The following is a 24,916-nucleotide window of genomic DNA, read 5'->3' as shown; positions in this document are numbered from 1 at the left end:
CTCGAATCCAGGTGCATGCCCAAGAAAATCGTCTCCTGGCTGGGCACCAGCGAGCTCTTCTTGTAATTCACCCTGAGCCCCAGCTCTGCGACATGTGAGAGCACAGTCGCGATGTCGGTGTGGGCCTGAGCTGCTGACCCTGAACAGACGAGCCAGTCGTCCAGGTAAGGCAGGACACGCAAACCCCGTGCCTGAAGTGGTGCCAATGCTGCTGCCACACACCTGGTGAACACACGGGGTGCCAGCGATATCCCAAAGGGCAGAACATTGAACTCGAAAGCCTGGCCCTCGAAGGCAAACCGCAGGAACTGCCTGTGGTGTGGCACAATGGGAACATGGAAGTAGGTGTCTTTCAGGTCGACGGTGGCAAACCAGTCGCCCGCCTGGATGTGGTGTAAGACATCCACTGCACGCAGCATGCGGAATCTCATGGTCTTCAAGTGGGAGTTGAGGGACCTCAGGTCGAGGATCGGGCGGATACTGCCGTCCTTCTTTGGAACCAGAAAATACCTGGAGTAGAACCCACCTTGCTGTCTCTGCCTGTCGACAGGAGAGATTGCTCCTTTCTCTAGGAGGGTGGCGATTTCCTGCCGGAGGACGAGGGACTTCCCCGGATGGCTCACGGTGGTGTGTTTGACCCCATGAAAATGCGGCGGTTGGCAGCAGAACTGGATGCGGTAACCCTCGGTGAGGGTCACCAGCACCCAGGGGTCTGGGGTCAACGCTCTCCAGCATTGGAGCTGTTCGCTGGAAAAGCGGCCGACCGCTGGCGCGCTGATGTCAGCGCCGCCCAGACCGCCCCCGTCAGTCACCAGGGGGGTGACGAGGAGCGGACTGGGTGTAGGGGCGGTGCCGCGGGTCCGGGAGGTGGTGGGGCGACGAAAGTCATCAACCCGTCTGGTCTCCTGGCGGGTGCATGGCCGAGACGGAGTCGGTGTGGGCCCCCTGAAGGACTGGGCAATGTTGCCATGGTGGTAGACCTGGCGGAGGCCAGCGAACTGCTGTCGCGCCTGGACGACCTGGGCACTCCGGTCCAGGGCTTGTTGAGCGGCCTTGCCAAACAGCTCCCTGGGGACAACAGGGAGAGAGCGCAGCACATGCCGGTCGGGCTCGGCCAGAGGGGACTGCGCCAGCCATATCTGCCAGCAGGCGAGGGTGAGATACGACATCAGCCGGCCCAGTTCCCGCGACGAGTAGGCAAAGGCCTGGAGAGCTGCGTTGCACAGCTCCCGTGATGCCGAGCTCGTCCCCTCCAGCAACTGGGCGAGGGCCAGCAGCAGGTGGGACATGGAATTGTCAATACGACCCATTCGTGCCGCCGTGTTGTATCCCTGCATGATGAGGTCGTTGGTCACACAGCATTGAGTGCGGGGGCATCGGGCGTCAGGCCGCAAAGCCTCATTGGGCGAAAGGACGAGGGCAGCCACGGAGGGCTCAATGTTGGGCATCTGCTGGAGGCCGTAGGTGGGGGTGTCCTGCATTGCTGCCAGGGCCCTGCAGTCACTAGGGAGGTGGGAAAGGCGTCTGGGGTCCGCCCAACACCTCTGTAACTCCTCGATGTATGGGGCCGAGGGCGGAACAGACAACGAGGAAGGCTGTGTGGAGCCTCTGAAAAAAGCGCTCTGATGCTGGGCCACCGGGGGCGTGTCCAAACCCAGACGGGCCAATGCAGCCCTCAGCGTTGGCTGGATGGATGAGCGTCCGCCTTCCGATGCTGCCACGGTACCATGGCTGGTGGCCTGGAAACCGGCCGGAGAGGTGGAGTCGTGACCGTCAGACCCACCGCAGTCAAAGCTCTCCGACGCCTGGATCAACAGCTCATCCAGGCCGCGTGCATCAACGGCCGGTGGCAGAAGCGGTGGTGATGGCGAATGGTCGGGCTGCCAGGCAGATGGGGTGGCTGCGGGAACACTGCTGCCCTGTGGCGGAGGCTGGAGATTCGCCAGCAGGGCCTTCATCTCCTCCAGCTCGGCGGACATCACCTCCACCTTCCGAGCCAAATCGCCCAAGTGCTTCTTTTTCGCCTTGGAAGCAGAGACGCATGGGGGAGCCCCACGGCGCTTGCTGGGCCCCGCTGCTGCAGCCGGCACCATGTCCTGTCCCCCCGAGGCCCGGGGGATGTCAGACGGAGAATCCATCGGCTGGCAGAAGGGAACTTAAAAAATAGGGCGAGAACACCCCAATAATTAGTAAGTAACACAAAATAAACAATCAGGCGGCGACGAAAAACGACCGGGCGAACACACCCGTGGTCAGAAAAAAATGGTGTGAGGGCCTAAGCGGGAGCACCCGGACCTCGCGAACCGTGAGCCTACTGCCGCGGGTTTAAAAGACAGCCACAACTAAACAGTCACTCACTAGCATGAGAAGAGATCATACACCGCTAAAACACACAAGACAGCCAGTCCGTGAACAGGCTGGAGGCAAGGCTACACAAAACAAGGCGGTCGATAATACTAACAAAAATAGGCGCCATGCGCCACAGAACTGATAACAAAACAGCAGCGAGAAACACCGCTTTAATTCAAATGAGATGAAAACCACTTACCTGAACGAAAACAAGCCGGCCTCCAGCGGCGAGGACACTGCCTCGGAGGGCTAGTCAGCTAACTCCACCAAGCGAGAGCACTCAGCTAACGGAGTAACAAAACAATACGAATACAACGACAAGAGAAAAAAAGAATTGATGGACTTAACGCAGTTTCTTGGAGGATGCGTAAGCACAGCCCCAACCCCACGGGTAACGAAACTAACACGGCGCTTTGTCCAAAATCCAAATTCCAATCCAACTCGCAACCTGCAAAACACGAGAAGATGCAAGAGGTCACTTCCTGGGTTCACCGGTCTTTTGTGCCGGGGTCACGGGGTGATGTCACCCAGGTCACAAGTGACTTTGTTGTTACTATTACTCGACCTGCACGTTCGTGTGATGGATATCCATGTGCTGAAAGCACCGCCTCTGGCGGTCAGGAGAAACGAAATAGAATGGAAGATACGACAAAAAAGACCTAAGACAGTTGAGCAACTAGAATCCTACATTAGACAAGAATGGGTTAACATTCCTATCCCTAAACTTGAGCAACTTGTCTCCTCAGTCCCCAGACGTTTACAGACTGTTGTAAAGAGAAAAGGGGATGTCTCACAGTGGTAAACATGGCCTTGTCCCAACTTTTTTGAGATGTGCTGTTGTCATGAAATTTAAAATCACCTCATTTTTCTCCTTAAATGATACATTTTCTCAGTTTAAACATTTGATATCTCATCTATGTTCTATTCTGAATAAAATATTGAATTTTGAAACTTCCACATCATTGCATTCTGTTTTTATTTATAATGTGTACTTTGTCCCAACTTTTTTGGAATTGGGGTTGTACCACAAGTGTGTATCAGATGTACAGTAATACTTCTTGTCTTCCTGAAGAAAAAAAAAACATTTCTTGCTCAATATTTTTAAAATGTCTGAGTCTTTTTATAATGAATGGCAAAAATATGGTTACATCAGACATCTTAGATGATACTTATTTCTCTCTAGATTGTATTTAACAAGTGCTTGATGCTGGGGTCAGTATAAATATAATCACAAAGGGCATATATTTTACTTGCCAGGAAATGTATTCCCTGTGAAATCTGACTCTCTTGTTGTTAGACCCATGAAACTTGCACAGGTAACTCATTTCATGCTCAAATACAAATTTTAAAAAGCACTTAATAATGGGAGCAACAGAAATGCAAAAAATAAGAGGGATGCCTTTATAGTACCCACCTGCCAGAAATGACATCCCCAGATTAATCTGGCTGTACTGTAGCTACTTTCCTCCCACAGTCCAAAGACATGCGGATTAGGTGCAAGTGTGACTGGTTGTTCATCTTAGCCCTGTGGTAGATTGGCGACCTCCCCAGAGTTTACCCTGCATCTCACCCAAAGTCAGCTAGGATGGCTGGAATTGGCTGACTTTAAAATTAAAAATAATTTTAAAGTCGCAGTATGAAAAGTGTGTATGTGTGTGTGTGTGTGTGTGTGTGTGTGTGTGTGTGTTAAAATTGTTATAGAGAAGAAAACACCACCAGGCAAAGGCTTATATAATGATGTACTGTATTCAACAATGGCTTGATACATATGATTGAGACACATTACATGTGAAATGTGCATAAAAATTGGAATATTTCATAGGAAAGGGGAATGAAGGGAAACTCTCTCATACTTTCAGCCCATGACTTTCTTTTTTGCTGTTCAGAATGAAATGTTTCAGTATTGCCTTCTACAGCAGCTATATTTCATACATCATAAGGACATTTCAAGGCTAATTTCAATTTCACACAGGTAAAGTCTTTCTAATTTATAACTTGTGCTGAAGACTATTGAAGGGAGTTTTAAGATATGTTACAATACACCAAAGCACTAAAATGAACAGGATCTTTATGGCTAAAATAATTGAGATAAAATTCTGTTACTTTTTGAGCATCACCATAAGTCCTTACAAATTCCAGTTTTGGCATGCAGGGAACCATTCTCCAACAAGTGATTACTTGAAATTACAGGAGATAAAGTCAATATACCATTTCTTCATGATGGAAATGTAAAAAAAAAAGTATGCAAAAAAATTAAGGTAAAGTCAATTAAAAAAAGAACTAAATTAAAATAGTGTCTTGTAAGACAATTTAATCTCATTCAACTGATGGAATTTTTCTTTCTATTATGAATCATCTCTGCTGCAGGGAGTAAGTGGGTAGTGTCAGTATTCAGAAAAGACAAGTGTTGTGTTTCATAAATATCAAATATCCAATGAACTAAGTACCAGCTTTTTTTTTTGGCTTGCCAAAGGCACATACCCATTACATTAGCTGAAATGTTCTCTGATTTAAACATAGGCTTGGAATGGTATACTGTTATGATGGTAGACTGTGATTAGATTGGAAATAGTTCTATGTAGATAACTATTATGCTATATCAGGTTAGATAATGATATCAAAAATTATTTATGGATGTGGTACATACCTTATGATACACAATTTGTAAGACAAGGTACTTTTGAATAAACTAACATGCTTGGAGAAAATCATCTTTTTTATACATTATTTTGATAAGCTACTGAAGACTAAAAGATTAGCTTAGAATAAGCACACACATACATGTTCTTTCAGTATCCCAATTTCAGCTCTTGGTTGATCTTATTCTCAGGTAACAAGGATGCTCCAATTGCTAGAAATTGTGAAGAACACAGAGAAATTAGGCTCTAAATAAAATCACTCTGTGTTGTAGGAAAATCAAGCAGAAGTCATGAACAATTTAAGCTAACCAGCAATGTGACCTGACTGGTTTGATATAGCTTAAAGAAGCTAGACAACCCTGAGAGAAGGTTCTAGAACATGGGCAAGTTTGCCAAACGAGGTCTGACTCTGTGTGTTTGATTCATATAACTGTACACTATTTAAATACATCAGCACACTAGTGACAAGAACCCTAAGATATTATTTCCTAGTAAATGTGTAATAGTCATATCTATACATGTTTATTTCAATCCTCAGTACTAATAAGACATGTGCAATTGTTTTACTATCAACTTCAACAATACATCAAGGCAAAGACCTGTAAAACAGAAAGTTAGAACAGTTTTCATATTTCCACTATTCACAAATATTAAAAAAAAAATCAGTAAGTGCTGTAACATACTTCTTATATGTGGTATTGAAGACCTACATCTACCAAGAAAATATCAAGAAAAAACTAAACTCAGTAGTAACACACTTGTATTTGTGTTAAGAAGAAGAAGGGAGAAAAAAAGTTTTCAAGGTATTTCAGTACCCAGCAGAATGCCCCCAAATTTCAGGCAAATTTCTGGGTTACTTAGGGGGAAAAAAAATAGTTTAGAAGTTGACTGAATGGTGGATTTCAAAAGTCACAAAAATTGTTTTTGTTAAAACTGTTAGTAGAGTTTTCCCTTGTCTGACATGTTTTATAAATGTGACCATTCTTACACTAATAAGAGCATAGCTCTAGTTTCAAGTCCTGTTTCAGGTTTTGAAGTCCATTGAAACTAAACTCTGCAAAATTTCCTGTCTCGATGGATTAAACAAACTTAGAATCTATGTAATGTAATTTAATTCTGCCCTTTTTCTGACCACAATCCATGTGTCACAAAAGGTTGTTTTCACACTACCTTTTTTTCCTCAAACACCAACAAATGTTTAGATGCAATCCTTCAAAAAAAAAAAAAGCACAGAGTGATGTCAAGGGGTGTTTTTTTTTTTTTTTTAGCTCCCAGCCAATCAGGCCACAAGAAGGGCAAGTGACAAACAAATATGGAGGACAGCAAGCTAGTGAAAATAATAATAATAATAATAGAGATTTACTACAGAATGAATAAAAAAAATCATTGCTAATATTCTAACTTTGCAAAATAACTTGGCTATTAAAATAACAGCTTCATTATTTTGCACTGTTACACAAGCAGCTCTCCTTCTTTTAATTTCCTGCCTCTGTCACAGCCTCCTCATCACCAGAATGAGCTGTTATTGTCATTTTTCATCTCAACACACAAGGTGCTCCAGAAAAAATGCCTGGTATGGAAGCACCCTAATGTATACATTTAGGTATATGCATATTTAAAATGCAAATGTTGAAAAATTGAGGAGCAGTTCAGAAAGCTTCTAGAAACCGATTTGTTTGAACCGTCTCAAAATTAAAACTTTGTGTATTTCTCAGCATTATTACAACATCTGCATTTGTTATTCAATTACAGTGTATTTACTCTGCATAATGTTCCAGTGTGCCTATTCTGATTTAAGTTCCCCAGGACAGGCATGACGAGGATGCCCACATTACAGCACATCTTTTTGTGGTCTTGGACAGTCCATGCAAAAAATACAATGAATCAGTGATAGAGGTATATATTAAATTATATCTATTTATAAAGGTGTAGCTGATGCCGATGTTTGCTATGACACACACTCACATATGGGATAAACGGGATCCAAGAGCACCAACGAGCATGAGAGTGACTACATATGCTGAGAAACACAGGATTCTTAAACTTATTAGTGCCTACCAATGAAACAGGAATCAATGGTTAGTTTAAAATATACAGTGGTGCTTGAAAGTTCGTGAACCCTTTAGAATTTTCTATATTTCTGCATAAACATGACCTAAAACATCATCAGATTTTCACACACATCCTAAAAGTAGATAAAGAGAACCCAGTTAAACAAATTAGACAAAAATATTATACCTGGTCATTTATATACTGAGGAAAATGATCCAATATTACATATCTGTGAGTGGCAAAAGTATGTGAACCTCTAGGATTAGCAGTTAATTTGAAGGTGAAATTAGAGTCAGGTGTTTTCAATCAATGGGATGACAATCAGGTGTGAGTGGGCACCCTGTTTTATTTAAAGAACAGGGATCTATCAAAGTCTGATCTTCACAACACATGTTTGTGGAAGTGTATCATGGCACGAACAAAGGAGATGTCTGAGGACCTCAGAAAAAGCGTTGTTGATGCTCATGAGGCTAGAATAGGTTACAAAACCATCTCTAAAGAGTTTGGACTCCACCAATCCACAGTCAGACAGACTGTGTACAAATGGAGGAAATTCAAAACCATTGTTACCCTCCCCAGGAGTGGTCGACCAACAAAGATCACCACAAGAGCAAGGCGTGCAATAGTCGGCAAGGCCACAAAGGACCCCAGGGTAACTTCTAAGCAACTGAAGGCCTCTCTCACATTGGCTAATGTTCATGTTCATGAGTCCACCATCAGGAGAACACTGAACAGCAATGGTGTGCATGGCAGGGTTGGAAGGAGAAAGCCACTGCTCTCCAAAAAGAACATTTCTGCTCATCTGCAGTTTGCTAAAGATCACGTGGACAAGCCAGAAGGCTATTGGAAAAATGGTTTGTGGACAGATGAGACTAAAATAGAACTTTTTGGTTTAAATGAGAAGCGTTATGTTTGGAGAAAGGAAAGCACTGCATTCCAGCATAAGAAGCTTATCCCATCTGTGAAACATGGTGTTGGTAGTATCATGGTTTGGGCCTGTTTTGCTGCATCTGGGCCAGGATGGCTTGCCATCATTGATGGAACAATGAATTCTGAATTATACCAGCAAAATCTAAAGGAAAATGTCAGGACATCTGTCCATGAACTGAATCTCAAGAGAAGGTGGGTCATGTAGCAAGACAACGACCCTAAGCACACAAGTCGCTCTACCAAAGAATGGTTAAAGAAGAATAAATTAATGTTTTGGAGTGGACAAGTCAAAGTCCTGACCTTAATCCAAACGAAATGTTGTGGAAGGACCTGAAGCAAGCAGTTCATGTGAGGAAACCCACCAACATCCCAGAGTTGAAGCTGTTCTGTACAGAGGAATGGGCTAAAATTCCTCAAAGCTGGTGTGCAGGACTGATCAACAGTTACCGGAAATGTTTAGTTGCAGTTATTGCTGCACAAGGGGGTCACACCAGATATTGAAAGCAAAGGTTCACATACTTTTGCCACTCACAGATATGTAATATTGGATCATTTTCCTCAATAAATAAATGACCAAGTATAATATTTTTGTCTCAATTATTTAACTGGGTTCTCTTTATCTACTTTTCGGACTTGTGTGAAAATCTGATGTTTTAGGTCATATTTATGCAGAAATATAGAAAATTCTAAAGGGTTCACAAACTTTCAAGCACCACTGTATGCATGCTAAAATGCTCCCAGTGAAAAAGCTACCCGTCACTTGCTGTGGTATTGGTCTTTGAGACTTGGTTCAAGTTTACTGTATGTTACATCATTACTGAATTATTTTTTTAAATCCTGATTGGTAGAACATTTGGGCATAGAATTCTTGAACTATAGGGATCAGATCCTAAGTTCAGAACACTAATGCTGAGTTATGGCCATTGCTTTGCCCCATGTGTGAGAGATCAGTGCATCAGAGGAAGAGTGAGGTAAATGCAATAAGAATTAGTGAAGACATTGCTCAAAAGTTTCAAATGGCTCACTTGCTTCCAAGTGCACAAAAAGACCCGAAAGTAAATCTCTAAGTATCCTTAAAGGAAAAAACCAAAAACCACAAAAATAACAGCTTCACTGAAAAATTATATCAGTAATCTTTTTTCTTATAATCCCATTTTCCTTTTTTTCTATTTTTGCTGAATTTTCTAATGTTTTCACTTTTATCGTCAAGTATATCACAGGATACTATCTGTAGAGGATAAGAGGGTAATTTGAGTACCATGCTACATCTTGTTCAGAGAAAGGCTATTGCAGACAATTTCTACAGCACGTACAACCACATATTATACACTTGTATAACAAATGTTGCAAAACGTGTCAACAACAAACTAAGTACATATGTATTGTTCACTATTTAGAGTCTTTAAGGACTATCCCTCAAGTCAGTATAAAGTTCTCAACATTAGACTTTAACAGTCCTGTTTTACAGACAAAATCTGAAAAATTGCTATTCAAAAAGTAGCAAATTTGGTCTGAGTCCTTTTTTTTTTTTTAGATAAGTAGTGCTTTTGATGGCTTAAGACAGAGGTCTCACTTTGAAATAATCTCACCCAGTGGCAATCTATACAACTTCAGTGTGCATTTCATGACACATAGCTGCAAAGTCTTCACATCCAAGTATCTCTTTCCTCCTTGGTTTAAAACATGACAGCTAGTGCTGTAACATATAACTCAAAGTAGACACCTTTATCAAAATGCCTAAAACATGTTTATAAATATTATTTGTTTAAAGTTTCTGAAAAGTCTTTGACAGGACAACATTTTGTCAGTGTTTTGGAGGATATCACTTCCCGTGTTCCTGGTGACAGGCAAATGTGACACACAAAAGCTTCAGGAGTGAGAAAACCCTCTTCAGGGATTCTGAGTATTTTTAAGCTTCAAAATCTAGAACTCCCATTCCAGCGCCTCTTCACGATTGGCTGCTCGCTCAAGTCGATGGATGATGTTGCTAAGGTTGGCCATTTTTTCATCACGCCTCTGTGTGCTCTTGCTGATCTTGATGTTGGAATGGAGAGACTGTGATGGAGAAATGGGGGCAGAGGAGGACGGCACAGGTGAAACAGATACCATGAGGCCAGGAGAGGAGGCGGCTGAGGGTGAGTCGAGGGACACCTCCAGGCTGCTGCGGCATGCCTCTGATGATGCCTTGAAGCTCGCTGGGTCCACCGGTGATTTATTTTCACCTTCAAGCGTGGCTGCGTTGCTTTTCTGCATGTTGTCTGAGGAAACAGATCCAGAAAGGAGTTTGTGGATACAAGCGTCGTCCTGCCTGAGAATTTGAGGACAACATGACATCAGGGCCCTGTTGCCTGATGGTGCCAGATGCTCTTCAGTCTTCAGCTCAATGAACTGCACAGCCATGGAAGAGCATGTATTCTGCATTATATGCACCTTCTCCTCCTCTTCCTCGACTTCCTGTTTGACATTGAGCATTGTGGGGCCATTACAGATTGCAAGGGCTTTTTTCCTTTCGTCTACATCTGAAATGGGACTGCAGCTCACTGAAGGAGAGAAGTTATGCTCTGCATCATCATCATTGTCCTGAGAACCTTCCACAAGGACCTCGCGCCGAATTCGAGACCTGCTTACAAAATAATCAAGACAATACACAAAGAGTTGAGCACCCAGGGAAACCACTTGAATTCAACAGGCCAAAATATTTTTTTTGTTTTCATTTGGGGGTTACATATTTGTCATGCTAAGGTTTAGCAAAGTCAATACCTTGAACTGCATTTTGTGTGTATGAAAGGGGCTGTATAAAGAAAGCCATTATTGCTATCAGTAGAAAACTAGGAAGATTCATTCTCTGTATTATGAATCTGGTAAATCTTGTTTTTTTTCTTGTATTGCCCATAATTTTCACTAGGTGGAGCCAGAACAAAATCAATGGGTCTAAAATATGCACAGCCTGCTACACACATTTTATATTGTACATCTCAAACTAACAGGGCAAGGTGTGTGAAAACCACAGTTTCTTTCAAACCTGTAGTTGTGAAACCAGTTGATGACAGTGTTGGTCTTGAGATTGAGGTGGGCCGCCAGCATCTCAATGGTGTGCTGGGATGGGTAGGGCTCCTGCAGATATGCCTTCCTCAGAGCCTCCTTCTCCTCTGCATTTAGCACGACTCTGGGCTTCTTAGCTTGGCTGTAAGAACACAACTCCATTTGGGCAAAGCCTGGGCTAATGGAGTTTGAACGTGCTCCCAGAGAGTCTGTGTCTGAGCCAGGACTCAACAGCCCATATCTGCGTTTCAAGTATGCTGTAAATGCAGAAAAATGAAGCTATGTAACAGTAGAGCTTCAGATTAGTAATACAGTGGCCTTGTCTCATAATTGGGTATGTCATTTTTAGAATTCTCTAATTCCTGTGGAGAAAAGTGAAATTGCAATAAAACATGAAGTCTTCCTCTTTCTTTCAACCAAACCCACCCTATGTGCTAAAACTACATACAGTATGTGCCTTATTCTTTAATGAAAAAGGTCAGAGCTGAATTATTCAGGTAAATTTCTGGGCCAGAAAAATGTAAATCAAAAGCCTGAATACAGATGCATCTCAAAAAATTAGAATATCATGAAAAAGTTCCCTTTTTTTCATAATTTATTTCAAAAAGGTAAACTTTCATATATTCCATATTCAGTACACAAAGTGAAATATTTCAAGCCGTTTTTGTTTTAATTTTGATAGTTATGGCTTGTAGCTCATGAAAATGAGAAATCCCATATCTCAAATTATTAGAATATTTCCTAAGATCAGTCAAAAAAGTATTCAGAATACAGTCCAACTTCTGAAAAGTATGTTAATTTACATACTCAATACTTGGATGGAGCTCCTTTACCACGAATTGCTGCATCAATGTGATGTGTCATGGAGGCAATCAACCTGTGGCACTGCTGAGGGGTTATTGAAGCCCAGGTTACTTTGATGGTGGCCTTCAGCTCGTCTGTATTTTTGGGTTGAGTGTTTCTCATCTTCATCTTGATGGAGTTCAGGTCAGGTGAGTTGGCTGGCCAATCAAGCACAGTAAAATCATGGTCAGCAAACCATTTGGTCATAGTTTTGGTATTGTGAGCAGGTGCTAAGTCCTGCTGGAATAGGAAATCACATTCTCCATAAAGCTTGTCAGCAGATGGAAGTATGAAATGCTCTAAAATCTCCTGGTAATCTCCTGGCTGCATTGACTTTGAACTTGATAAAACACAGCGGACCAACACCAGCGGATGACATGGCACCAAAAATCATCACAGACTGTGAATACTTCACACTGGACTTCAAACACCTTGGATTCTGTGCCTCTCCACTCTTCCTCCAGACTCTAGGACCTTGACATTTCTAAATTAAATGCAAATTGTACTTTCATCTGAAAAGGGTACTGTGCGTGGTGGTTCTTGAGGCACTGACACCAGCCTCAGTCCACTTTTTGTGAAGCTCTCCTACATGCCTGAATAAACTTTTCTTGACAGTCCTCTCAAGTCTGTGGTCATCCTTGTTGCTTGTGACTTACCCTCCTTTAGAGGGTGTCGATGATCGTCTTCGAGACAACTGTCAAGTCAGCAGTCATCCCCATGATTGTGACTGTGTGTACCAAACTAGACCGAGAGATACACAGTATTTGTATTGTTTGAATAGTAATTTACTCAAATTTGAAATGAAATATTCTCATATTTTGAAATGTTTTTTTTTTGCGCTGTAGGCCATAATTATCAAAATTAAAATAGAAAATGCTAGAAACATTTTAGTTTACATGTAATGAGTCTAGAATATATTACATTTTCACTTTCTTAAATAACAGATGGAAAATATTCTAATTGTTTCAGATGCACCTGTAGAATTAGCCAGAATAGTGCCATTGTGTTGTAATGATGAGCTTATTTTTATACTTTTAAATGCTTTTAAATTTTAAATACTTGCAAATTTGTTCATGGCGGCACGGTGGTGTAGTGGTTAGCGCTGTCGCCTCACAGCAAGAAGGTCCGGGTTCGAGCCCCGTGGCCGGCGAGGGCCTTTCTGTGCGGAGTTTGCATGTTCTCCCCGTGTCCGTGTGGGTTTCCTCCGGGTGCTCTGGTTTCCCCCACAGTCCAAAGACATGCAGGTTAGGTTAACTGGCGACTCTAAATTGACCGTAGGTGTGAATGCGAGTGTGAATGGTTGTCTGTGTCTATGTGTCAGCCCTGTGATGACCTGGCGACTTGTCCAGGGTGTACCCCGCCTTTCGCCCGTAGTCAGCTGGGATCGGCTCCAGCTTGCCTGCGACCCTGTAGAACAGGATAAAGCGGCTAGAGATAATGAGATGAGATGAGAAATTTGTTCATTTAAGTATGCACTGGAATAAGGATAATATCTGTTCCAATTAATGCCTTGTGATTAATTTTGTACTATATTGAATTATTTGTTTTTAATTATTGGCTTACTATATTGAAAGATTTATATTTTTCACAGTAAAACGTTTGACACTGGGGCAGTACCTAATGTACCTAAAGTACACTCACCAAATACTTCATTAGGAACATCTGTACACCTGCTTATACATGCAATTATCTTATCAGCCAATCATGTTGCACCAGTGCAATGCATAAAATTATGCAGACATGGGCCGGCAGCATCAAGTAATATTCGCCATCAGAATGGGGAAAAATGCTATCCTGGTGATTTTGACCGTGGCGTGATTGTTGGTGCTGGACGGGCTGGTTTGAGTATTTCTATAACCACTCTGTACAACTGTTGTGAGCAGAAAAGCATCAAAGAATACACAACATGTCAAACCTTGAGGTAGATGGGCTACAACAGCAGCCCAGAACCAAGAGCCAAGAAAACTGAGGCTGCAGTGGGCACAGGCTCACCAAAACTGGACTGTTGAAGACTGGAAAAAGAAAGCCTGGTTTGATGAATCTTGATTTCTGCTGAGACACATGGATGGTAGGGTCAGAATTTTGCACCAACAGCATGAATCCATGGACCCAATCTGCCTTTTGTCAACAGTCCAGGCTGGAGGAGGTGGTGTAATAGTGTGAGGAATGTTTTCTTGACACACTTTGGATGTGTTAATACCAATTAACTCAGTGTTTAAGTCTAGGCTGAAAACCTATCTGTTTAGTCAAGCCTTTTGTTAATGGTGTTTATGAGGTAAAGGTGTAGATCTGGAGGGTCCTCAGACATAGAGTGTTTTGGTAAACTGGGATGTATGGATGCTGTCATTCCCCACTCGCTTGCTCACTCGAGTTTGTTGACAGTGTAGTGGCTGGCTGCTTTATGTCCCGGGGCTCCCTCATGCCTGTGTTACCTTCTGGCTCTCCCCTTTTAGTTATGCTGTCATAGTTAGTTGCCGGAGTCCCTGCTTATACTCAGTGCAATATGTATACTGTTCCTACTTATTCAGGTGACGTTGGGCATACCTAACAACCTGTGTTTTCTCTCTCTTCCCCCCCCCCCCCCCCCCCCAAATCTGTCCCTCTGAGTTACATGTCGGTCCTGGAATTGAGATGCTGGCCTCTTCTGCTCCTCGGACCTGCCTGTCCATCCTGGTGCCCTGTGTCTGGTTGGAGTCTCATTGAATCGCTCCTGTGGAGGGCGGCCCCATGTGGACAGTTGGGGGTCGCGCCTGGAGTATCGCTCTGGACTCTTGCAGTGGTGTTTTTGTGGCTGGGGACTGCAGTTGACTTGCTGACTTTGGGAGTGTGGTTGTCGTGAACGGTTTTGCACTCGGGTTTCCATTGGTGGGGGGTTTATAGCATCAACGAAGCTGACTTTGTTAGGGCTGTTAATGTTATAGTCATGTTGTCTGTTGTTGCCTGGATGGGGATGGGTTCCCTTTTGAGTCTGGTTCCTCTCGAGGTTTCTTCCTCGTGTCGTCCGAGGGAGTTTTTCCTTGCCACCGTCACCACAGGCATGCTCGTTGGGGATAGATTAGGGATAAAATTAGCTCATATTTTAAGTCGTTCAAATTCTGTAAAGCTGCTTTGCGACAATGTTTATTGTTAAAAGCACTATACAAATAAACTTGACTTGACAATTAATCAATTCTAATAGCTACTTCCAGCATGACATTGCACCATGTCACAAACCAAGTCATCTCAAACTGGTTTCATGAACATGACCGAGTTCAGTGCTCTTCAGTAGCTTTCCCAGTCACAAGATCTGAATCCCAGGAGAACTGCAGCATGAAAGTGCACCTGAAAAATCTGTAGGAATTGCATGATGCAATCATGTCAACATGGACCAGAATCTCAAAGGAATGTTTGCAACATCTTTTGGAACCTATGCCATAAAGAACTGAGACTGTTTTGAGTGCAAAGAGAGGCCATACCCAGTATTGCTATAGTGTTCATAATAAAGTACTCGGTGAGTATATACTGTACTGTATACTGATGCTGGACCTTGCAGTGACAAGATATAAGTACTCATGAGGCAGGTGTATGAATTAATTCAGTGAGGGCTTACACTGATTTAAATTTAAATTGTGCCATTTCCTTTTAGTTCACCTTTTTTCTCCATCTTCTTCATATCTCTCAGTTTGTTCACATTTTGTGGGTCATTTAACCACAGCTGCATGCGCACAAAGGGCTCCCTGCCCTTTAGACTCAGCTTATGCCACGGTTTGGGCCTGGACAGCAGGTCTGATACAGAGCCTTGTGTAAGGCCTAAGATACTCTCACCAAACAGACGCTGACCTAAAATCACAAAAACATATGTAGCAACCATTACATAAACGTACAATTAAAAAAAAAAAAACTCTATGTATCTATGTTTTGTACTGAAGCACTCGTTAATGATACAGTGTCTTGCAAAAGTATTCATCTGCTTGTCCTGTTTTGTCACATTACAAGCTGGAATTAAAATGGATTTTGAGGGGGTAAGCACCATTTAATTTACACAACATGCCTACCACTTTAAAGGTGAAAATAGTTTTGTTTGTGACACAAACAATAATTAAGATGAAAAAACAAACTAACGAACAAAAAAAAAAAAAAAACGGAAATCTGGAGTGTGCATAGGTATTCACCCCCAAAGTCAATACTTTGTTGAGCCACCTTTTGCTGCAATTTCAGCTGCAAGTCTCTCAGGGTATGTCCCTATTAACTTAGCACATCTAACCACTGGGATTTTTGCCCATTCTTCAAGGCAAAACTGCTCCAACTCCTTCAAGTTAGATGGGTTGCATTGGTGTACAGCAATCTTAAAATTATGCCACAAATTCTCGATTGGCTTGAGGTCGGGGCTTTGACTAGGCTATTCCAAGACATTTAAATGTTTCCCCTTAAACCACTCCAGTGTAGCTTTAGCAGTATGTTTAGGGTCATTGTCCTGCTGGAATGTGAACCTTCGTCCCAGTCTCAAAGCTCTGGCCAACTTGAACAGGTTTTCCTCCAGAATTACCCTGTATTTAGTGCCACCCATCTTTCCTTCAATCCTGACCAGCTTTCCTGTCCCTGCAGATGAAAAACATCCCCACAGCACGATGCTGCCACCACCATGCTTCACTATAGGAATGGTGTTCTCAGGGTGATGGGAAGTGTTGGGTTTGCACCACACATGGCATTTCCCATGATGGCCAAGAAAGTTCAATTTTAGTCTCATCTGACCAGAGAATCTTCTTCCATGTGTTTGGAGAGTCTTCCACATGCTGTTGGGCAAACTCCAAATGTGTTTTCTTTTTTTTCTTTAAGCAATGGCTTTTTTCTGGTCACTCTTCCAGAAAGCCCCACTCTGTGGAGTCTATGGCTTAAAGTGGTCCTTCAGTGTTATCTTTGGTGTCTTTGTTGCATCTCTAATTAATGACCTCCTTGCCCGATCTGTGAGTTTTAGTGGGCAGCCTTCTCTTGTCAGGTTTGTAGTGGTGCCATATTATTTCCATTTTGCTATAATGGATTTAATTGTGCTCCATGGGAGATTCAAAGTTTGGGATTTTTTTAATGGCTCAGCCCTGATCTATACTTCTCCACAACTTTGTCTCTGACCTGTTTGGAGTGCTCCTTGGTTTTCATTTTGCTTGCTGAGTAGTGTTGCAGAATCAGGGTCCTTCCAGAACAGGTTGATTTATACAGACTCATGTGACAGATCATGTGACACTGAGTGCACACACACAGGTGGATCTTAATCAACTAATTATGTGACTTATGAAATTAATTGATTGGACCAGCTCTTAATTAGGGGTTTCATATAAAAGGGGGTGAATACCTGTGCACACTCCAGATTTCTGGTTTTTTTTTCATCTTAATTATTGTTTATGTCACAAAAAAGGCACCTTTAAAGAGGTAGTCATGTTGTGTAAATCAAATAGTACTAACCTCCCAACAATCCATTTTAATTCCAGCTTGTAATGTGATAAAACAGGACAAACACCAAGGGGGATGAATACTTTTGCAATACACTGTAAAATGTATGAAGCATTAATGATAAGATTTTAAAACTACCAAGGTTGTTGTCAGTCAGCACCTCCTTGACCCTCTTGGTTATAGTGTATGTATCAAGCTCAGGTGACATGGCCACCAGCTCCTGAATGCCAAGTGGAATGTGAGGCTGCTGAAGTGCCAATGTGTCTGCTGTGCCCTTCACTTCGTGAGGTTCTGTATGCTGTGGTTGAGGGTGCTGGTTCTCTTTGCTGCTCTCCAGCACCAAACTCACAGGTTCCAGAGGCATACTCGGATGGCTGTCCTCTGGGCTGAGTGGAGGGGATGGTGAAGAGTGAGATGTCACTGGGCTTTTGTCTGAGGGGAGGTTCAGAAGAAAGTTAAAACATTAGTTCTGAACAATTAGTTTCAAATCTGAAATACGACATTTTATTTCAGTGGTCAACCAAAGCATCTTAAAATTGGGGAGAATTGAAACATTTCTGAACTGGAGTACCATGAACCTTGCTTGATATTATAAACATACTACCCACCTGAGTAAAAGGCTTATATAAAGACTGTAACTGACCGTGGTTATGGCAGTGGTTGGACTGCTGATTGAGGCTCTGTCCTAACTGATCCAGAAGCCACAGCTGCATGCGAATAAAAGGCTCTCGTCCCTTCTGTGTGAGCTTGCTCCAGGGTTTGGGTCTAGACAGCATGTCACTCACGCTACCCTGAGAAAGGCCCAGTACCTGCAGTAGCCAATCACAGTATTTATGATTATTTCAACAGAAGAACTAGAAGTGGTAATATGCAAATTTTGACCATCTCTAAGTTTAAAAAAAAAAAAAAAAAAAGCTATCACGAATAACCAGTTTTAGTGATGTCTCCAGTCCTATACTAGTAAGAGAGGCAGCAAGGAAGGTGCTAGGGTGGTCATCAGGAAGGAGAAAGGAAGACAAGGAGACATGGTGGTGGAACAAAGAAGTGCAGGAAATTATAAAAGAGAAGAGGCTAGCAAAGAAGAATTGGGATGATCAGAGAGATGAGGAAAGCAGGCAGTTATACAGAGAGATGAGACAGAAGGCAAAAAGAGCGGTAGCGAAGGCAAAAGCAGATGCATACCAGGAGTTGTACGAAAGACTGGAGACCAAAGAAGGAGAGAAAGACCTGTACAGACTAGCTAGGCAGAGAAACAGGGAAGCGAGGGAAGTATAGCAGGTAAGAGTGATGAAAGATGTAAATGGAAATGTGCTGACAAACAAAGAGCGTGTATTAAGAAGGTGGAAAGAGTACTTTGAGGATTTATGAAATGAGGAGAATCCAAGAGAGAAAAGGTCAGATTCATTGGAGACAGCAAATCAGGAAGCAGAGTTGGTTAGTAAGGATGAAGTGAGGACAGCCATGAAAAGAATGAAGACTGGGAAAGCAGTCAGACCAGATGGTATCCCGATTGAGGCTTGGAGATGTTTGAGTGAGATGGCTGTGGAGTTCCTAACGAGATTGTTTAATAAGATCCTAGAGAATGAGAAAATGCCAAATGAATGAAGTGTGTGCCAGTCCCAATATACAAGAATAAGGGAGATGTACAGAGCTGCAGTAATTACAGAGGGATAAAATTGATGAGCCACACCTTGAAGTTATGGTAAAGGGTATTGGAGGCGAGATTGAGAAGAGAGGTAGCAATCTGTGAATAGCAGTACAGGTTTATGCCAAGGAAGAACATGTCGGATGCAATTTTTGCTTTAAGAATGTGAATGGAGAAGTACAGGGAAGGCCAGAGAACGCTACATTGTCCATTTGTAGACCTGGAGAAGGCATACGATAGCGCCGAGAGATGAGTTATGGTATTGTATGAGAAAGTGTGGAGTGAATGAGAAGTATGTCAGAGTGGTGCAAGACATGTATGAGAACAATGAAACAGCAGTGAGGTGTGCAGTTGGAATGACTGAATGGTTCAAGGTGAAGGTGGGACTTCATCAAGGATCTGCTTTGAGTCCTTTCTTGTTTGCCATAGTGATGGATAGCTTGACAGACGAAGTGAGGCAAGAGTCACCATGGAACATGATGTTTGCGGATGATATTGTGATATGTGGTGAAAGTGAAAAGGAGGCCGAGTTGGATTTGGAGAGATGGAGGTATGCATTGGAATGAAGAGGAATGAACGTGAGCAGTAGCAAAACAGAATACATGTGCATCAACGAGAATGGGGATGAGAGTGTAGTGAAAATGCAAGGAGTAGACATAAAGAAAGTTGGTGAATTCAAGTACCTGGGGTCAACTGTGCAGGAAAATGGGGGCTGCAATAGTGAGGTGAGAAAGAGAGTGCAGGCAGGGTGGAGCAGTTGGAGAAGGATTTCGGGAGTCATTTGTGATAGGAAAGTCCCAGCAAAAGTGAAAGGTAAGATGTATAAGACCAGCTGTGATGTATGGATTGGAGACTGTACCCTTAACGAAGAGACAGGAGGCAAAGTTGGAGGTGGCGGAGTTGATGTTAAGGTTTGCGATGGGAGTAACAAGGTTGGACAGGATAAGGAACGAGCACATCAGAGGGACAGCACATGTGGAGAGCTTGGGAATTAAGCTAAGAGAGATGAGACTGAGATGGTATGGGCACATCCTGAGAAGAGATGCAGAGCATGTTGGAAGGAGAATGTTGAGGATGGAGCTGCCAGGCACACGAAAATGAGGAAGGCCAAAGAGGAGATACATGAATGTGGTGAGAGAGGACATGAAAGTGGCAGGTGTGGCAAAGAAGGATGCAGAAGACAGGAAGCAATGGAGACGAAAGATCCACTGTGGCAACCCCTAATTGGGAGCAGCCAAAAGAAGAACAGTGATGTCTCCAGTCCACCACATAGTTGCAGCAAAGCACAGATTACAGAACTTGGAAAGTAAAATAAATGAATAAATAAATAGATTTAAATTTAAAGAATATATGACTATTTAAGGTGTTTTGGCAATGTTTTGCAATGAGTGATCTGTGTTTGCTTTATATGCACTCTTAAGTGTGTTTCTATGTGTTTACAGCATCTAACATTTTTATACTATGCTTATAATGTTTCGGTGATGTATGGCACATAAAGAACAAAATTATGTCACTGTAAGAATTTTACAAGCTTAAACGCAATAAAAAACTGGTTAGGAGTAGACTTGAGAATGCATGTGGCCTGTTCATATTCACAACCTCTTTTAGAAAGTCTTGTAATAACTGGTACATAAAGGACTGTGGAAAAAAAACTGAGATTACGTCAGAAAAAAAAGCACATTACAAAAACGCAAACCAGTGCAATTGCATATAGAGATACTATTGTCTCAGTGCTCTAGAAAACCACTTCACAATTTGTCTGTTCTTATGTGCCCTCTTTAAAGATCTGACTGAAAGTGTATTTCTCTCATACACACTTACCTTTTCTCCAAAAATCCGCTGACAAATGCCATTCTTGGCCAGCTTCTCCTTGACTTGGCGTGTGAGTTCTACGGTATCCACCTCACGATACATATACATCTCATACTGCTCAGGGGTGAGTGGTGGCACAGTGGGCTTCAGAGTGCGAGGAATGTAGGAGGGATAGTAATTCATCCGTGATCCTCCACATGCAGTCTGCTCTCCACTTGCACACACTTCTGGCTCCACTTTCATAGGCCGGCTTGGTGGAGATTCATCCTCCTCAGTGCCTGGAGCCTCCTCTGTTCCCAGGGGGCATTCCATGTTCCAAGCCCGGGGTACTGCCGAGGGCACAGAGGAGGATGAAGAGGAGAGTGAGGGAGAGACTGAGGTGAAGGGGCGAGACCAGTGCTGATCAAAGTATGTTCCAGCCTCGCCAATTTCTGACTTCACTTTACGGATAATGTTTTGGACAAAAGCAGCAGGAGACAGAACACTGAGGGGGGTCTGTGGGCTGCCAATGGGGTAGGATGGGCACATGGGCATGGCGTTGCCCTCTTCTTGCTTGATGTAGGTGGGCAAAGGGGCAGGCAGGGTCTTGTGGGGCTCTTGCAAGCTCAGACTTTGGCTGCTGGACTCCAGCTCGAGCAGGGCCTGCTGCTGTGCCTGCATTTCCCGTCGTGCCTGCTCCAAGATGCTCTTAATAGTCTCATCTGAATTACTGCCTCCACCACTGCTGCTGCATCCTGTAGACGATCCTAGAGAGGACTTACCATCACCTATAACACACAAACACACAGGAGATTCATTAATCATTTACAGTAGGGTTCAAATGTGAGGTATTTATTTACGTGCCAGATTGAAATTTAAGTACAGTATAATGTGAATGTCCTGCTTGCACACTTTTTTTTTTTAAAAAAGGTTGCCATGTGTGGTATTTTTTTAAAATGGTATAGCATACTGTTAGGAATTAGATGTCTCGTTTAATACTGCCATCCAGTATTAAGTGAATGCTTTATTGTCTACTGCTTTCTGTATATTAAATATTTTGTCAATCTTCCAAAATTGTAATGAAAATTTAGGAGTGTAGTCAGACTTTTGACATTCTTTTATCAGTAATCTAAAAAGATCACAATATCAAGTGTATGATTGCATTTTATGAGTATTAGTTTCTTTTATTAAAAATGATGTAATTTAACATGATACATCATAAAATGTATTTTTATCTCATGTTTACTGTAAATATACAAAAAATGTTCAAAATGTAAAAAAAGAGCTGTTTGAGGTCTCTATAGTGCTGCACAAATGATTAGTACAGTACATAAAACCGTAATAAATTAATAGCTAGCATAATACACATAGCTAATGCTAGCAGCTGTCAGTTTTTCTTAAGCCGATCTACTTACAAACTGCCAATCTTCCCAGGTGTAATAATACAAAACATCCCTCCATCCATCCATCCATCCATTATCCATAACCACTTATCCTGTGCAGGGTCACGGGTAAGCTGGAGCCTATCCCAGCTGACTATGGGTGAGAGGCAGGGTACACCCTGAACAAGTCGCCAGATCATTGCAGGGCTGACACATAGAGACAAACAATAATTCACACTCACATCTACGGTCAATTTAGAGCTACCAATTAACCTAACCTTCATGTCTCTGGACTGTGGGGGAAACTAGAGCACCTGGAGGAAGCCCACACAGACATGGGGAGAACGTGCAAACTCCACACAAAAAGGCCCCCATCAGCCACTAGGCTCGAACCCAGATCCTTCTTGCTATGAGGCATCACCATGCCGCCAAATCCAAAACAACATGAATCAATTCCTTCAATACACACAATGTGAATTATATTTGCAAAAAAAAAATCTTTGGATATTACCTTTATCACATCCATCATAATATGATCAGTATAATACAGAATAATAAACATGAATGCATCTATGTTTCACATACAACAATGGTAGCATATTCTCCTAGTTTACACTTTTTCAGTTTGCTCTTTGTTTTATAATTGACATTTATTACTACCTGAGAAAATGACTGCTTGAACATAGAAGACCTTGATATTATGAGAAACTCTCTCATAATTGTGTCAATTTCAACCAGATTTGCAGTCAGCTGACAAAGGCAGAGCCATCCAAAACAGTGAACTGCAGCAAAATGACCACATCAGATGGATTAGGAAATTAGATGCAAATTAGGCTTGTGCAAGATAATGATTTTATTGTCCCTTTTATTCCATGATATTACATTGCTACGATATCCAGTGTTGTTTACTCATATTGCTAGACCTGCAAAGCATTACACAATTTGCTTCGGAGCTGTGTAACCAACTATAACCAGTCAGTTACTCTAATAATAACTAAGTGTCTCTGTGTGGCTAAGAGATGATGCGGAGGAGGCAAAGAGCTGATCTGTCAGGATTTATTCTGAAAGACAATGAATGACAGGGCTCTCAACACACGGAGACAGGGGAAGAATTCTGGCATCCCCATTTCCAGACATCCCAAGCATGATAATGTCCACAGGTATGCTACACTAATTAACACCCCATCAGAAACAATAGTGGAAGGGGAAGTTCGCAAAAAAATAAAAAATCTTTATTCATATGAAATTATGACATTGCTACAGCTGCACAATTTAATAGTGGGAGATGAGCCAATCAACATGCTCACACAGTTGAACACAGTTTCCTGTGACATAATTCCTGTTTTCAAGTTGTTTGCCATGAGTATTTTTTTTCTTTCAGTGCCGGCATTTAATCGACAATTTTTTTTTTCATCTTTCCTACAAATGATTTTCCACGATCATTTTCATTTTTGTTTGAATTTTCATTTTCCCTTTTTCTGCATTTTTTTTTCAGAGAACGCTAAAGACTGGAAATTTTTCCTTCCTGTGCAAAGACAGCAATCAGAGGCCATCCACATCGGATCTGCCTTAATATCAACAGATTTTCTATTAAGGTACGTCAGGTTTCCCACTGGTGCTCGTCATGGTCATCATTGACGAACATAATCCATCAGTGATGAAGAGAAAATTGCTAACAGTCGTCACAGTGACGAACGTATTTGTCATATCATTATCATAAGTCATCTTTTCTAGAAAGGCCTTTCTAGAAAAGCCTTTCTAGAAAAGCCAGAGTGTAAACAATGAGCACATGTTTGTGATCAATAAAAATCAACTAGACACAATGACCAAATGAGCACCAAGCTTTTGACCAATTGCAATGCGTCTTAATCGGCCTGGTGTGGTGGTGTAACTATCTCTGTGTGATTCAAACAATGGCACCATCTAAGGTGACAAAGTTTTTTGGGCAAGCTTCTTCAAGCACTGAAGATGATTTAAGGCCCGAAACAGCCATGGGGAGGCACACTCAGAGCTCCTACCGTCCCCGAGCACATGGGACAGTGTTAGTAAGACAGGGGTCGGTTAAAAAATAATAATAAAAAAAAAAGCCAATGTGAAAGTGCTGTCAGCTGACAAGCGACTGAAAGGAGCTACCGTACGTTTCGAGGGGTGTGGCATGTTGAGTCCCCATGGCTAACGTATGATGACGAATGCGGTGTCATTCTATGTTTGGTTTGTAAATCTACAGGAAAAACAGATTCTTTCACTGTTGGTTGGTCCAAGACTCTTCTTGACTCTGTTCAATTGTAAATCAAGTTTTGTATTGAAGTAAAAGGTAAGGGGAGTCCTAATATCTCTTTTGAATAATTCCATGCTAAAATAACCTTAAGTAAGCTCAAATTAAATAGGTTTATTTTAGCTTGATGGTGCACAGGATGCACAAAATCAGGTCTTATTAGAGGCTGGAGTGGAGCCTAAATTCTATATGTAATGGAGAGGTCTGTGTCTGTACAAATATTTGAGTTGTGCCAGTATGGCTGGTATAAACCTGTATTAACTCCACTTTGATACATTGGTAAGTAAGAAAAAAAAATACAGACTAAGTGAAGAAAAAAATAAGAAAAAGTGAAGAATACTTTCTTGACTTGATTTTTCAAGGAAAAAAGTGGAGACTATTTTTCAGAACCCACTGGTACATAAACCATTTATCATGGCACACATTCAGCTTGTTCAGTGTGGTGAGTGCAGGATGTTTAGTCATTCTTCCTCCATCATTAGTAATAGCTTTATTTGTGATAAGTGCACATGAGGTAGCTCTCTGATGGAGAAGAGTACAGGTT

General features: G+C 42.2%; 1 protein-coding gene across 1 annotated transcript in view; it reads right to left on the bottom strand.

Moving 5' to 3' along the window:
- Positions 1–9,893: 9,893 nt before the first annotated feature.
- The window catches only part of cux2b (cut-like homeobox 2b), a 643,825-nt gene continuing 628,802 nt past the window's right edge, over positions 9,894–24,916 (bottom strand). Inside the window, exons 17-22 of the mRNA XM_060931785.1 lie at positions 20,746–21,503; positions 17,923–18,088; positions 17,418–17,711; positions 15,486–15,674; positions 10,993–11,269; positions 9,894–10,593 (exon numbers count right to left, since the gene is read on the bottom strand). Of these exons, the coding sequence (XP_060787768.1) occupies positions 9,894–10,593; positions 10,993–11,269; positions 15,486–15,674; positions 17,418–17,711; positions 17,923–18,088; positions 20,746–21,503 (2,384 nt within the window). The remainder of the gene's footprint in view (positions 10,594–10,992; positions 11,270–15,485; positions 15,675–17,417; positions 17,712–17,922; positions 18,089–20,745; positions 21,504–24,916) is intronic.

The sequence above is a fragment of the Neoarius graeffei genome, chromosome 10 (genome assembly GCF_027579695.1).
Source record: "Neoarius graeffei isolate fNeoGra1 chromosome 10, fNeoGra1.pri, whole genome shotgun sequence".
NCBI lineage: Eukaryota > Metazoa > Chordata > Actinopteri > Siluriformes > Ariidae > Neoarius > Neoarius graeffei.
This window is presented reverse-complemented; position numbering and strand designations above follow the sequence as displayed.